The 14,503-nt window shown below is 37.2% G+C and overlaps 1 protein-coding gene across 1 annotated transcript; it reads right to left on the bottom strand.

Moving 5' to 3' along the window:
- Positions 1-703: 703 nt before the first annotated feature.
- Positions 704-13,898, bottom strand: CEP120 (centrosomal protein 120kDa; the record flags this gene model as incomplete). The annotated part of the gene is made up of 11 exons (XM_009082842.1): positions 704-865; positions 2,452-2,544; positions 2,814-2,903; positions 3,573-3,725; positions 3,815-3,911; positions 6,153-6,335; positions 7,187-7,336; positions 10,636-10,813; positions 12,071-12,184; positions 13,200-13,407; positions 13,671-13,898. Coding segments are annotated over 11 exons (1,656 nt in total), but the record flags the coding sequence as incomplete, so codon positions are not given.
- Positions 13,899-14,503: the final 605 nt, after the last annotated feature.

The raw sequence follows: 14,503 nt of genomic DNA, 5'->3' as shown, positions 1-14,503 counted from the left end.
AGCTTTTACACTTCTGATTCTCTCCCCGGCAGGGAACTGAGAGAGCAGCTGCATTGGGACTGGTTTCTGGATGGGGTTATACCGCAACAATTAATTTGTTATTTTAAGTGTCTAATGCTGTAAGAGCTGAAAAAAGGTACCAACTTTTACAGCACACTTTTATAATCACAAAAAATAGCTAGAGTAGCCTTCTTATTTGTGCAAAAGCTAGCTTACAGGACAACAGAACGTGGAATAAATTTTCTCAGTTCAGAAAGTACTACTTTCAAAATAGAAGACTGCAATAACAAGATAAATCCCCCTCCACTCCAATAAGAACAGAAATATTCTTTTACAGTGGAAGGATAAAACTAATGCACAGTCAAACTAACTAGATGTTTTTCTAGATGTTCATTGCCAACTATTTATTTTTACTGAAATGTATACTGCTGTTCAGCTTCTATGCATAATGTGTGCTTTTAGTTGCAATTTGATTCGCAGTGTTGGAAAAAAGTTTCTAAGTGCTGCACTGCAAACTGGCCCTACTACTGAACAAGACTGACAGGGATGAATCTCAGCACATAGCTCACGAAACAAGAGAGATTAAATGTTTATTACAAAGTTGCCAAAAGGCACTTGCCTCCAAACCACTGCTCTACTTAGTATACTTATAAAAATGCTCATGTAAATAAGTAAATAGTTGAGGCCGGAAACAAAAGTGTACCTGCTGCTGTAAGCGAAGCTTGTCTTCTTCCAGTTGTTTGATTTTTGACCTTTCTAGCTCAAGCTGGTGTGCACATTCCTCTCTGGCTCGTCTCACAGAATCCTGCTGCACCTGCAGATTTCGGTCATGTTCTGCCTGCAGCTCCTCCTTTACTCTTTGAATCTGAAAAAGAGACAATTTATATTAATCCATAAGTGCAAGAGCTTTACATTTAAAAGTTCCTTACAACTGTTTCTGCTATTCATGACAGAAAAATTGTTATCCATTTTAGAAATTAAACAATAAAAACTCCAGTTATCTATGTTTGCCAAATATGCTTTTGTTGTACTTCAGCTTAACTAATCATCAGCCAGTCATTATATTTGGCCTACAAATACCCTCCTGCTTGACTGTTGTAAAAATGGAGCTATCTGTATCTCTACTATACATTCTACATGATTCTACAGGATTGCTAAAGGCAAGTTTTACATCCTCCTTTCTATTACAAACTGAAAAGCTAAGCATGTCCACTCACTGCAGAGACAGTGAAGTCACAGCTACAGACAACACGTCTTTAGGTTAGTACAACCATACTCTTCGAACTTAGCATATTGAGAGAATTTCTCATAAAGCTAAACAGGAAAACAATCCTTGACATGTTGGAACTTTCTAGAAAGATGTTACTGGCCTAGATAACTGCAAACTGAACCCTACACCATTTTGTCTAGATGCTTTTGGAATCCACTGATTTTTATCGTCTCTAAACTCTCAGGTCAGAATCTCACTAAATTTTGAGAAAGTTTCGAGAGAAATGGACGACAAACTTTCTCTTTCCTCCTTGTAAGTCAGATTAACCTTTTTATCATATTAATCCTTTCTGTGTTTGTAACTAAGTTAAGAGAGCTCCCAACACATGGACTGGCTGGTTGAGCCTGTGTCCTGTTCAGAACTCGGGCTCTCTGTACACCTCCAGATGCACTTTGTGCTGTAAACTGTGTTCTGACTTTAATATCTATGCAAAATAACCTGGTGCTTCAGTTTGGCCAAGTTCATTTCACTCTGAGTAAAAGTAGTTACTCTGGAAGTTTGCTGGACTACTAAACCACCACAGCAGTTGACCTACATAATTTTGAGTTTGGTCTTAAGTACAAGAAAAGACAGTTTATTTTTTCTCTTTTCATACAACTGGCTTTCCCAAAGTCACACCCCATTTCCTCATATTAAGGGTGCTCAGTGAGATCTAGAAAGTGGTTGTTACTGGTCTCTCCTGCATCCTCTTTGGACCTGTCACTATTAAAAAAGAAAGAACTCTATGATATTGTTGGATAACAAAAACCGTACAACTGCAGTTTCTTCCAGCTCTCCTTGTCACCTTCTCCTATTTCAATGGTTAATCAAATAGTTACTTTTTGAAGTGAGGTACTCTTGTGCACATGTACAATATTCACCTGGCTGAACTATAATTAAAATTGAGATGTGCTCATGTTGCATCAGTGTCTGCAGTGATGCTCTGATTCTTTCAAGAATAGAAGAGTTACAGTTCTGTAATCCAAGCAACCCATTCAGAAGTTCTCTGTATTTCTATTTCAGTAAAAAAGTGCAGTTGCAACAAAACTTGGTTTAATTTATCAGTGCTCCTCTAAGTATCAATATGAATGTGGCTATTTCAGATCTTATGCACAGCTCACAATTATCACTAACTGAAGACTCAAACCGTATAGAAACAGCTCATGAAATTGTGTTGCTTAAAATGACCAAACAGGTTTTACCTCCGATTCAGCACTAAAAAGCTGTCGTTCTCGCTTGTCTAGATCTCTCAGGGTTTTCTGAAGTTTTTCTTCCAAAATATTATATTCTGCCACCTAAACAAACAAACAAAAGTATAAAACACTGACAAAGTCAAGTCCCCAAAAAAGCAAGCTAACCTAAGGGATTTCTAACAGGTATTTTATGATTAAGGACTACTTTTATTTTTTGGCACTGTTGTAGACTAGATGTATGCATATCAGTAGATGCAAAGGCTAATCACAGACCCTTTGTTATATGTCAGAGGTATGAAATACCTTGTCACGTTTTGAGTGATGAGATTTGTAGTAAGACTTTCAGCAAGCATAAGGATGAGTTTCCATACCTTTTTCTTCACTAACGCCTCTCTCTCTCTCTCTCTTTTCTTCCATTCTTCTGCAAGTGCTTCCATATGGACCATTTCCTTCTTTTTAAGCTTTTAAAAGCAAAAAAGACCAAAACAGAAACAAACCCCCCAAACCAGAAAAACAAATCAAAATTGTTGCAAGTGCAGCTTTAGAGTACTAGCAGAACTAAGTCTGGAAGCAAAAGAGTTTTGCACACCGGCTTCTATAGCTCAAGGTATGATTCTGATAGTGAAAGATATTTCTTATACTGAAGTACAACCTACAAAGTATACACGAGTTTGAGAAAAATATCCTAACAAATAGACACTAGATTCTCAGTATCTTTTACAAACAAGCACATGGTTAAGAACACCTAGAATAATTTCAAAAGGAGAAACACAGCAATGGATTTTGGGTGAGACTGAAGAAATAGTGTCATAATTTAACACTGATTATTTGAATCTTGTGTATCTACTGCACTTTGTAAAGACTAATGGGAAATTGTGAAGGGGTATTCAGCAGTTCAATATCTAGCACCTTTGTCAATTAACAGAAAAGAATTAACCTTCTTCCTTAAAAGTATGGAATTTATGAATGGACTAGTGTACATCTGAAGTTTTAATATACTGTATGAGTAAAATTTAGTCCTTATTTGAAACAGTGGCAAAGAAAAATACAGTTAATGTTCCTCTCAGCAGTTCTCCTAAGGCTTCTCTGGCAGTCATGCAGTTTGGGTAATAAACTGAAAAAGTAGAAACCTGATTTTCAAAAATGTCCTCTTGCATTTCCTTCCACATTTCTAACTCCAGTGCTGCTTTGTATTCAAGAGTTTCTCGAGGCTCTGGATGGTTTTCTGGGGCACAACGAGGCTGAGCGTGAGGAGCATGCCATTGTTGACCAGCACCTACAGCCTGATATAACAACAGCAGATTTTTCACTGGAAACACAACTTTCCAAAGAGAAATTCAAGGGATAAAGATAAGATTTATGCAAAATTTACTTGAGAAGAATCTGACACCATAACTTCTTGCACTTTCACAAGGCCGTAGTCTTCCAAAGTGATGGCATATGAGAGCTCTGCTATTCTGTTGCCTGACCTATAAATAGCATTAGAATGTTATTTTAATTAAGACTGCCTAGAAATACAGAAAGTGAATTGTAAGACAACACACAATCAGCAAAACCGAAGTCCTTAAAGTTCTGTGTAAGCTCTAAACAGTTGCCTATGCTAGAGTCTAGCAGTCTCCTAACAGTTGCCTATGCTAGAGCCCACATATGGACTCTTGTGTATATTGTTATGCCAAAGGTTAGTCCATTCACCTGCAGCAAGTTTTCTGACTTAAAGAGATAACCAGTTTGGAACCTACTAAACTAACAGATTACTATAATCAACACAACCCCATAACAAGAGAATGAGCCCAAATTATACCTGCAGTCTTAGGTCTTTCTAACAATATAATTGTTGCACATGCTTTTTAGGATGTTAACAGTAACTTTCTAATTATCCACAATATAAGTTACTTAGCATATCATGTGTGGTAAGCCATCCTTGGATTGCTAAGAATCCACATTTCTGGAAGCTTCAGCACAGAGAACTGGCAAATTGAAATCCACTTACAGGTTAAGTGTAGATCTGCTCTTGTACAGCAAAAAAATGCCTAGATAACATATTTCAATAAACTAATTCGAAATTAGTTGTGGTTTCTGCTTAAACAGAATAGTTTGTTCCCAACTGTCTCGCCTCTAATAATAGACAAAATGTAACAAACAAAGGTAGCCTTCTGCACAGAAAGATATTAAGAGAGGGAAGGTGCACAAATCACATCACTGAAAGTTATCACTGGTCTGACAAGGAAGTACACTGCAGTGTATACCTTGCTCAAAACCACAGCCATCATTTCAGTGATAGCAATTTACAGATGCAGGGCAATTACACACTCACTTGATGCCTGGAAGCTGCAGAATTAAGTATCAAGCAACTAAGTACTGCAGGACTTAAGCACAGCTTTAGTTTTCACAGAAATTCACTTTCAGCAAATATAAATAGACAAAACTAAAATATTTTTTACAAAGGTGTAGTCTTCTACAGTTATTTGCAAGGGAAAGAAAAACCCAAACGTTTGTACTTCATGTAAGTTAAAAAAATTACTTCGTTAAATCCTTACAACTTTCCATCACTCACTGACTAAAAAAGAAAACAAGATTCATGTTAATTTCTTAGATTTCTGAGGTCCACTAGCTCTGTTTAACGTATCAGTGTAAAGAGGAGGCTACACCAACGGGAGCAAGGACAGGAAGTGAACATCAGCACAACAAATAGCAGACCCGACTACATCCTGAGAATGCCATCTAGTGGTTATTACGTTTTCTGCAAAACCAGGTTTCATTTTAAACACACACTGTTGGTCGAAGTATGAACTTCAATGTACAGCGAGACCTTAAAGTAACGCTTCACAGATTCAGGCCATGCCAGCTTTCACACAAAAGTTTAAGCAAACCCAGAGGTCAATTTTCTATCAATCTCGGAGGATATCAATCAGTAACATGAAATTTCCTAAGTCAAATATAGCATGCTTGAATTATCTACTGCATTAGAGGCTTCAAACTGACCTCTACCTTAATAGAATTAAATTTATCTCCAAAGGCATAATCAAGTTCTGTCATAACACAGAAAAATATGAGGGTCTAGACAGTGATTGTGAGCACAACTCATCTTCAACAAGGACACAGGACCGAACTAACTAAAAATTAAGTTTTTCGTATGCATAAAAAACCCCATCATTGCTCTATGTAAATGAACATTTCTCTTCAGACACAACATTCTCCTTCTGATGTACACAAGCTCAAATCCCTGCTACTATCACAGAGTATGACTGTGGAACAGGAGACCTCTCCAGTCTATGGATATATCTGTCCTCCAAACTTTAACTGAAATTAGCTGCATCTAAACGCATGCTATGGAGAACCAACGTTTATTACTTTCTGGAATATCAGTGCCTCTTGAAATGAAGTAACTTGCTCAAGGAAGTGCCTCAGTAAACTTTTTTCAAATTATTTATTTCTTAAATCTGTCTATGAAGTTTATCCAGGATCATGATTACCTAACGGTTTACTACAATAAGGTTGGTAATGGTGTGGGGGTTGCACAATCCACCTGCGGCAATTTAACGTGTAATCTCTTGGATGCCTATTCCCACCCCTCCATAATGCAGTACTCTGCAGCCTGTTTACCTATTCAAAATCTAAGAAGGCAGAGCTTGCCCTGTATCAGGGAAGTATGAAATATACAATTCTTCAAGATTTGCTACAGAGTTAAGTATTTTTAAAAATAGTTTTACCCTTGTGCTGCTGAGATATTGACTGTTTCATTACAAGTCTGACGCCAGCATTGTTCACCATTCCCACCCAGGAAGCGAGTTTTTTCTGAAGCCAAAACGTTTGAAAGCTGAAGTCTCGCCATCCCTAGAAGTAAGTCTTTGGCTGTTCTATCCTTGTGCCACAATTCAACCAGCAGAGGTAATCTGAAACAAACAAGTTATCTTAGTTTCAGGCACCAACACAAAAGAGGAAGCATTCCTATTTATTTTGGCAAAGAACCTCATGTTCTAAAAGTAACTTCCAAAATCACTGATGATTACAATTGTCAAATAATGAGATGTGTTTATGGCCTTTCAACCAGAGGAATGAGACTGACTTTGTATCTTCTCCATCAACTGGTTTGGCCAGGTTATAATTCCTTTCACAAATTATTAACAAAGAACAATGCTACAGCGAAAGCAACTGACTGAATAATGCTAACAGACCTTGATCATCTTCATTTACACTTATAAATTTTAGCCACTGTCACTCATAAAATAAATCTCCCTCCACTTCTCCTTTCAAAATACCACAATTTTGATGATTCTTTATTTCACATCTTAATCAGTTATGGAAAGCTGGTAGAACTACTAGGAGAAGTGTTTTGCAGCCCTCAACACTGTGCTCAGCTTTCCAAGTACCTGCTGCACTTTCAAAGATAGCACATAGTCATTGTGCATAAAAAAAAAAATAAAAATTATGTTTCATTTGACATAATACCTTAAAAATTATGCTATCAAGCTTTACTTTAACAATTTACAGAAACAGCACTTCATTCTGTAAGCAACAAGCCCTGCATAAGCACACAAGAGCTGAAATGAAGAACTGTAGAGTTTTTTACTTTAAATATTAAACAAGAAAAACTGGAAGTGCAGTGTGTTAAATATTCATTGGCATTAGCACTTGAATTCTTAACAAAATTCTCAAACTGATGATCTTAAATGAAATAGTTGTGACTGTATTTACAACAAAAACTAGAAAAGTGCAATTAGGATAAAAAATTTCAAGTTACTACCTGAAGAATGTATCTTGAAGCTGATGAGGTACAGTTGCAAAATCAAATGCACAATATGACTGTGGAAGAAAGACTTCCATGTTCTTTCTGACTTCTACAGGTGGGTTTGTCATAATGGGTGCTGCACTACCAAAAAAAGGATAGCAGTACCTAATAAAAACAACAAAAATAATAATTATATAAATAGGTACTTTTTCTTACACCTTCTGCAACAAGAAAACTAGTTTAGGCATAATCTAATGAAGCACATCTTATATTAAAGTTCACAGCATTTGTACAAGTACATTCAACAACAGAAATTAGTTCTTGAGAATTCATGTTTTCATTTACTTTGGTACTGATCCAGCTTCCTTTACATTCACTGTTATTGAAACATAATCATCAGGGTTGGAAGAGACCTTTAAGATCATCAATTCCAACTGTTAACAATGTCACTTCGCTGTAACTCCTAAACCCTATCTTCCAGCCACAGATCCAGATGCTTCTTAGACACCTCCAAGGATGGCGACTTCACCATCTCCCCGGGCAGTTTAATCCAGTGCCTGACCACCTTAACAGAGAAATTTTTTTTTCTAACATCTAATCTGAATCTCCCTTGTCTCAGTTTATGGCTATTCCCCTCTAGTCCTCTCACTGCAGGCATGGCAGAAGAGAACATCCCCCACCTCTCTACAACCTCCTTTGAGGTAGTTGCAGTGAGCGATAAGGTCACCCTCTGAGCTGTCTCTTCTCAAGTCTAAACAAATCCAATTCCCTCAGCTGTTCCTCATACGACACGTGTTCTAGACCTCTTATGAGCCTTGTTGCCCTTTGCAGGAGTCTCTCCAGCACCTCAATGTCCTTTTTAAAGTGAGGGGCGGACAACTGAACACAGTACTCATCTATGCCAAGCACAGGGAAATGATCACTTCCCTAGTCCTACTGGAGACACAAGTCAGTCCAGGTCTCTCTGTAGAGCTTTTCTGCTCTCAGGCAGATCAACACTCCCACCCAACTGTAGTGTCATCTTTAAATTTACTGAGAGTGCACTCAATCTCCACATCCAGATCCTCAATAAAGATCTTGAACAGGACCAGCCCAATCATGGATCCCTGGGGAACTTCACTAGTGACCAGCTTCCAATAGAATTTAACTCCATTCACCACAAGTCTCTGGGCCAGCCACACAGCCAATTTTTTACCTATCAGAGTCCACCCATCCATGCCACAAGTAGCCAGATTTTGTGTCTTTCTATGCCAAATGCCTTGCTGAAGTCCAGACAGACCACATCTGCAGCCTTCCTTTCATCCACTAAGCAGGTCACTTTGTCATAGAAGGAGATCATGCTGGTCAATAGGACCTTTCATAAATCCATGTTGGTTAGGCTTGATCCCCTGGTTGTTCTGCGCGTGTCATATGATGGCACTCAGGATAACCTCCTCCATGACCCTGCCCAGAACTGAGGTTACGCTGACAAGCCTGTAGTTCCCTGGATCATCCTTCCGACCCTTCTTATAGACGGGTGTTACTTTTTCTCATTTCTACTCAGCCAGACTTCTCCAGTTATCCTGGACTGCTGGTAGATGACTGTAAGTGGTTTAGCAAGTTTTTTGACAGTTTCATCATTACTCTGGGGTGGATGTCATCAGGGCCCATGGACTTGTGAGCACCCAGTTGGTATAGCAGGTTAATAACTATCTCCTCCTGGATTATGGGGGCTTCACTCATCTCTTCATCACCAATTTCTAGCTCTAGGAGTTGGGCATCCTGAGGACAACCAGTTTTAACACTAAAGACAGAGGCAAAAAAGGTATTGAGTACCTCTGCCTTTTCCTCACCCCCTGTCACTCCACTACTTTCTGCATTTAGCAACTAAGAGGCACCTCCTTGACCCTCCCTTTTGCTCTCTATGTATTATTAAAAACTTCTTTTTGTTGTCTGATGACTGTAATGGCCAAATCAAGTTTTAGCTTTTTTGACAAAAGAAGCTTTAATAATGTCTATGTTCATACCCAGATGAATTTATATTTTATTAAAATTCTGCATTATTGTATAACGTAAGGAGAGAAATAGAAAAACATATTCAGATGTAGATTGCTACTTGAGAACATTTACAACTATATTTACAGTTAAGGCTGGTCTAACACTCAGTAACCGATAACGAACTATACATATACACAGTGTCAGAACTATTTGAAAATTTCATTAGCTTTTAATTCCCAGTTTAATTGACTAAAAGGAAGATAAAATAATTTCACCAATATGATTTACAATGGGGCCTGAAACTACTGGCACAATTCAGTGCATGATAAACTACAATAAATGGGTGGCAAAAACCTCTCTAACTCCACTTTGTTCAAATTGATGATGCCAGCTGACAGTTAAGTTGCTAGTAAATACTTATGTGCCACATTTCTCCTCTTCAGTTTCTTGCCATATTCATCACTGACTGTTAAAACTGAAGTGCATGAAACAGTCAAACCTATTTGTTACAAGAAAAAGCTTGGACAAAATTTTAACCATTGTATGTTTCTTTCTACACACTATTTAATAATGTCGCCTACACAGGAAGTCATTAATGATATACTCTATACTAGGTGCATTTTCAAATATTCCATTCCTACATCTTACCTCCACCTTTTCACCCTAGTTCAAACAAAACAAACTCCAAGAAACACTACCACAACTAGAGTTCTGCGACCAGTTAAAACTATTGAATCAAACTGTCACAATAATGGCAAAGCAAACACAGAGGCACCTTCCTAGCCAAAAATATCCAACACACTCAAACTGAATCATCGTTTAAAGATATACTTCATCATGTGCACCAAAAGGGCCCTAATGGCAACAAGGCAGCAAATTGTAAAAACTGTTATGAACCACTGAATTCAAATATACCATCAATAATGAATATCCCACACATTTTTTGTGCATTTTTAAACCATCACCTCTGTATCTACCGGCCTCTCAGAACGATAATCCATGTACTACCCTGGTTCTTCACATTAAAACTAGAATGTGCTTCCTTTAGTTTCACCCTCACAAACAAACCAGTGGTCTGCCTCTTACTAAGAGGTCTTGGTGGAGACACGGAAAACTACCAAAAAAAAAAAACCCAAGTAAAATCACTTATTTGATCAGCTGGAAGTGAAACCAGAAAGTAGTGAGACAAGTAATCTTCCTTTTCCCTTAAATACTGAATGATATACTTTATTGTCTGAGCTCAGACATTGAAGTGAGATTTAATACACATTGCAGCAAAGGTGAAGTTTTACACACCATCTTTAATGATCAGTTTAGCCAGATGAACATACCAAAGTATTTTATTATTAAAAATCAGCTACATAAATGGCATAAAAGAAACATACTGCCAGCAATCATTCAGATTATGAAGGCTTTGTATTGAAGAGAAAGATACTGTTATTACCAAGAATGGCAAAAAAAACCCCAAAAAACAAAAACACCTGTACCTTAAAATGCAGTTTATTGGAAAACCAACTTCCAGACCACGTATACTTCTTAAGTCTATTGAAAAACAAAAATGGTGAGAGGCTGCTGGGATGACAATTTTCTGTGCTGACACAGGTTCAGAGGAACTGGATGCTCCCACAGGGTTGGACTGGTACGCTGCTACTGGACCATTACCAGCTGAAAACAAAAGAAAATTAATGTGCATTTTTTATAATTTGTTGTGCCTAAAATAACCAAGTACATAAAAGTCTCACATTTTAAATGCAAGTAGATAGGCTGTTTCTCCAAGAGATTTTAATTCCCTGTAATATAAATTTATACTGTGAAAAACAGCCAATTTTTTGTAAGTTACTACTTCCAAAGGAAAAAACACCAAAACCTAATACACTTTAAATCTTCTTAAAAGATTTTAATATTTTCCTTTTCTTATTAATCTTCAAAGCTGTGTAAGTTTATCTCACTAAAAAGTAAGTTTAGACTAAGATCCATGACACTAAATTCTTCAGAAGGGTGCTGTAAGAGTAACAGTGCACATTAATTGTTCCTACCCAACCTGAGGGCATGCATAAGGGAAAAAAAAAAAAAAAGATTGAGAGTTGCTTTGAATTAACTAACCTTTTTAGTTTGAGACTGAAAGACAGAGCACTAGGTCAATTATAGTGCTCATGTAAGGCAGTATCAACTATCGGTGCCAAGTCAAGGTTTAGCTATTGAAGCAAACTAAAGTGCTCCAGCTACATCTCCAAAGCACATCTGCTTATGCCACCGAACCCACCTACTGTGACATCCATTTTATAATAAAGGAAACAGAAGCTACAGTGAGTGTCTGTCCAACTGCATCCAGGCTCCTTATGTCCTTACACTAGGACCCAATACTGACTTCAAAGCATAAACCATCAAACTACAAGGCTTGCAGACATGATTTCCAAAAGGTACCCTCCAAAAACGTTAGACATTTTAAGTCTTAGGGTTAAGTCTTTAAGACTTGCTCTACCAAGTCCCTACAAAAAGCAAAGAAGGAAACAAACTGTCAGATAAGTACTCAACTGCCCTAAGTGCTACTTGTTCTATCCTCCTTCCGTGTAATTATTTAAAATGTTTCAATTTTTGCCATTTTAAGATAAATACGTCACTGCTCACACTGAACTTCAATTTTTCCTGCTTGTTTGAGTGTTTTATTTGCATTAACAATAATATGAAAAAAATAAATCCTATGATAATTTCAACTAGCCGATGTTTGAGGATTTCAGTCCTGTGTTAAGTGATTCAGGTAAAATGTCCTAGATTGCTTTGTGACAAGTAGTGGCTGAATTAAATTTAAAGACCATCACAGACATGAAAACAAATGCATACAGCCTACTGTTAAAATTCATTTAAGTTGTTACTACACTCTAATCTCATTTAATGTACTAAATTTGATAAATTTCGCATTACTGGGATTTTGCAGATCTAATAACAGATGTGATGTCGCTCTGCTCTGTGATTTGAAAGCTGGAAGCTCTTCAGTACATTGTTTGTTAACCTCTTGGCAGGAGTCGGCCACCAGCCCTGAAAGATAAATGTGAAATGACATGTTTTACATTTTAACAAAACAGTGATAAAATTACTATTACTATTAATAAAAAAGCATCACCCTGGATTTCTCAACCAGAGATTCAAACCAGCTGTTGGGTTCACAATAATTTGTTACATTCCATATAAAGGACTTAATCCCTGCTTAGATAAGATCAGTTAGGATTAAAAGAAAACTTGGCTGAACTAGCTGACAAATCCGGAGAGCATGTTCTAGGACATAAGATTTTCCTCTACAGAACTGGGTGTCTCTAGGACCAATCTCAAAAGAACAGCAATAGAAATATCATCAGAAAAATAATAGTTCTGCTTTATTCACAAATCATCTAAGAAGATTTGTGTTCAGTCATGTCTAGCAAATACAATTTTCTTTTGAGCTTTATTCTATTATTTCTTCTTCCATCATCTCTGTTTCTCTTTCACTTCTCTCCAGTCCAGTCCTCAAATCAAAAACAAGTCTTAAAAGGCTATTTGGGCTGCCAAGTCCAAACAAAAAGATATTGTAAAAAGTAACCGAAAACCCCAGTGGTTTGGTTTTATCCAGCGATCTGTACAAAATGAACGTTTGTCTTCACAAGTTATTATCCACATAGGAAATTCCTTAGAAATCTTAAAAATCCCACATTACCCCTGCCTTTCTATTTAATAAATGTGAAAATTAAACCATTTCATCTCCTCATTGAGCAAGTAATTTTCTTCATGGGCACTGCACTGAACCTTCTCATTCACAAATTCAGGAAATTACAAACATTTCTGCTATCATTTTCAAACTGATGACCACTTACATCACTTGATATCTACACACCATCAATCCTTAATCTGGCTATTTCAAATGTTCTCAACAACCATCATGTTTAAATCACATTTATCCCCCTCTTATTATTTGTTTTATATAAATAATTCTTACTTCCCTGCAATTTATCATGACAAATGAGTAATACATGATCCAAAACCATACTTGAGAACTGTAGAAAAATTATACACCACGTACCATTTTCCCTTATTTTTCTGCCTTTTTCAGGCTTAAGGCTTTCCACTTCACTTTCTGTTGCTACATCGTCTGTTGAAGAGTGGTGGTCAGCTTGAGATGGGACATTCTGGGATCTCTCCTGCAGGCTCTCCGTTTTCCCATTAACGGGTGAAAGAACTTTCTCCTGCGGCTGTTCAGATTCAGTCAGAGCATTAAAGGGAATCAAAGGCTAAATGAAGTGACATAATTTTATTATTGATAAAGGCTTGCACTTAAAAGTCTGTTCATAACACTTTCATAGTTTGAGATTATTTTTCAGACCTAGAAAAATAAGGCAATGATAGGATTATTCATATAAAACAACCAATTCTTTCAGGTTTTCTTTTATGTAATCAGCTTTCAAATATGACTTAGAAATACCAATTATTTTTTCCACATGTAACTGTGCAACAGTGTCTAAGCCAAAAAAAAAAAAAAATGGGTAAGGTATACCTGGGTGGTCAACCTCTCCCTTTCGAGAGTTACAGATACCCCAAGGGTAGGAGCCAGATCCAAAGGTAATTGTGACAGTTTCTGTTTAGTTCTATTTGGTGGAACAAGGACAAACGTTCCTTCTATTGCCACAGGGTGTTGATCAATCTCCACATTTCCTTTCTTCAGTAGCCCAGACAGGGGTATTGCAGTGCTTCCAAGAGAGTGGTCCCCACAGCAAAGATGGACCTGTACACATAAATAGGTACTAAAAAGTAACTGATACATGCAATTTGCACTTCTTCTGTTCACTCTCCACTAAAGGTAGCATAAATACAATAAATTATCATCCATAGCCTAGGGATGATGCCCTGTATGCTGAAAACAAGTGTTTTGAGCAATTTAAGCACAGCTATGAAATGACAGTTTTGAGCAGGCAGGATGTGCCCACTGCTAAGACAGCAGCAGATCACTGCACTTCCCTTCTGAGGACCTGTCATATCATGCATTCTGTAGCATAAATTCAATAGTCTGCAGCTTTTAAATACAGGACAGATTCCTGTCCTTACTGTATAGGCATATAAAATGCATGACTGCAAAACAAAAAGTTTATTTGAAAGCTCAGCTTGTGTGCATATATTTAGACACCACTTAAATAGCAAGGACTTTTGGAATTAAGTAACCGGGTTCTTAATTCATCGTAAGCATCATTATTCCCTTCTGGAAACTTGACTCAACTGTTTCTTTCTTGCATAGCTTTGTATTTATACATCTGAGGAAGAGACTGATCTTAAAAAAACCCAATACACTAAGGTAATTTGTTTTTCTCAAAATTACTCTTTGAAACTTACATA

This window comes from Acanthisitta chloris, unplaced genomic scaffold, assembly GCF_000695815.1.
Source record: "Acanthisitta chloris isolate BGI_N310 unplaced genomic scaffold, ASM69581v1 scaffold3609, whole genome shotgun sequence".
In the NCBI taxonomy this organism is placed as follows: Eukaryota; Metazoa; Chordata; class Aves; order Passeriformes; family Acanthisittidae; genus Acanthisitta; species Acanthisitta chloris.
The sequence above is the reverse complement of the archived record's forward strand: the minus strand, read 5'-3'. Positions and strand labels throughout refer to the sequence as shown.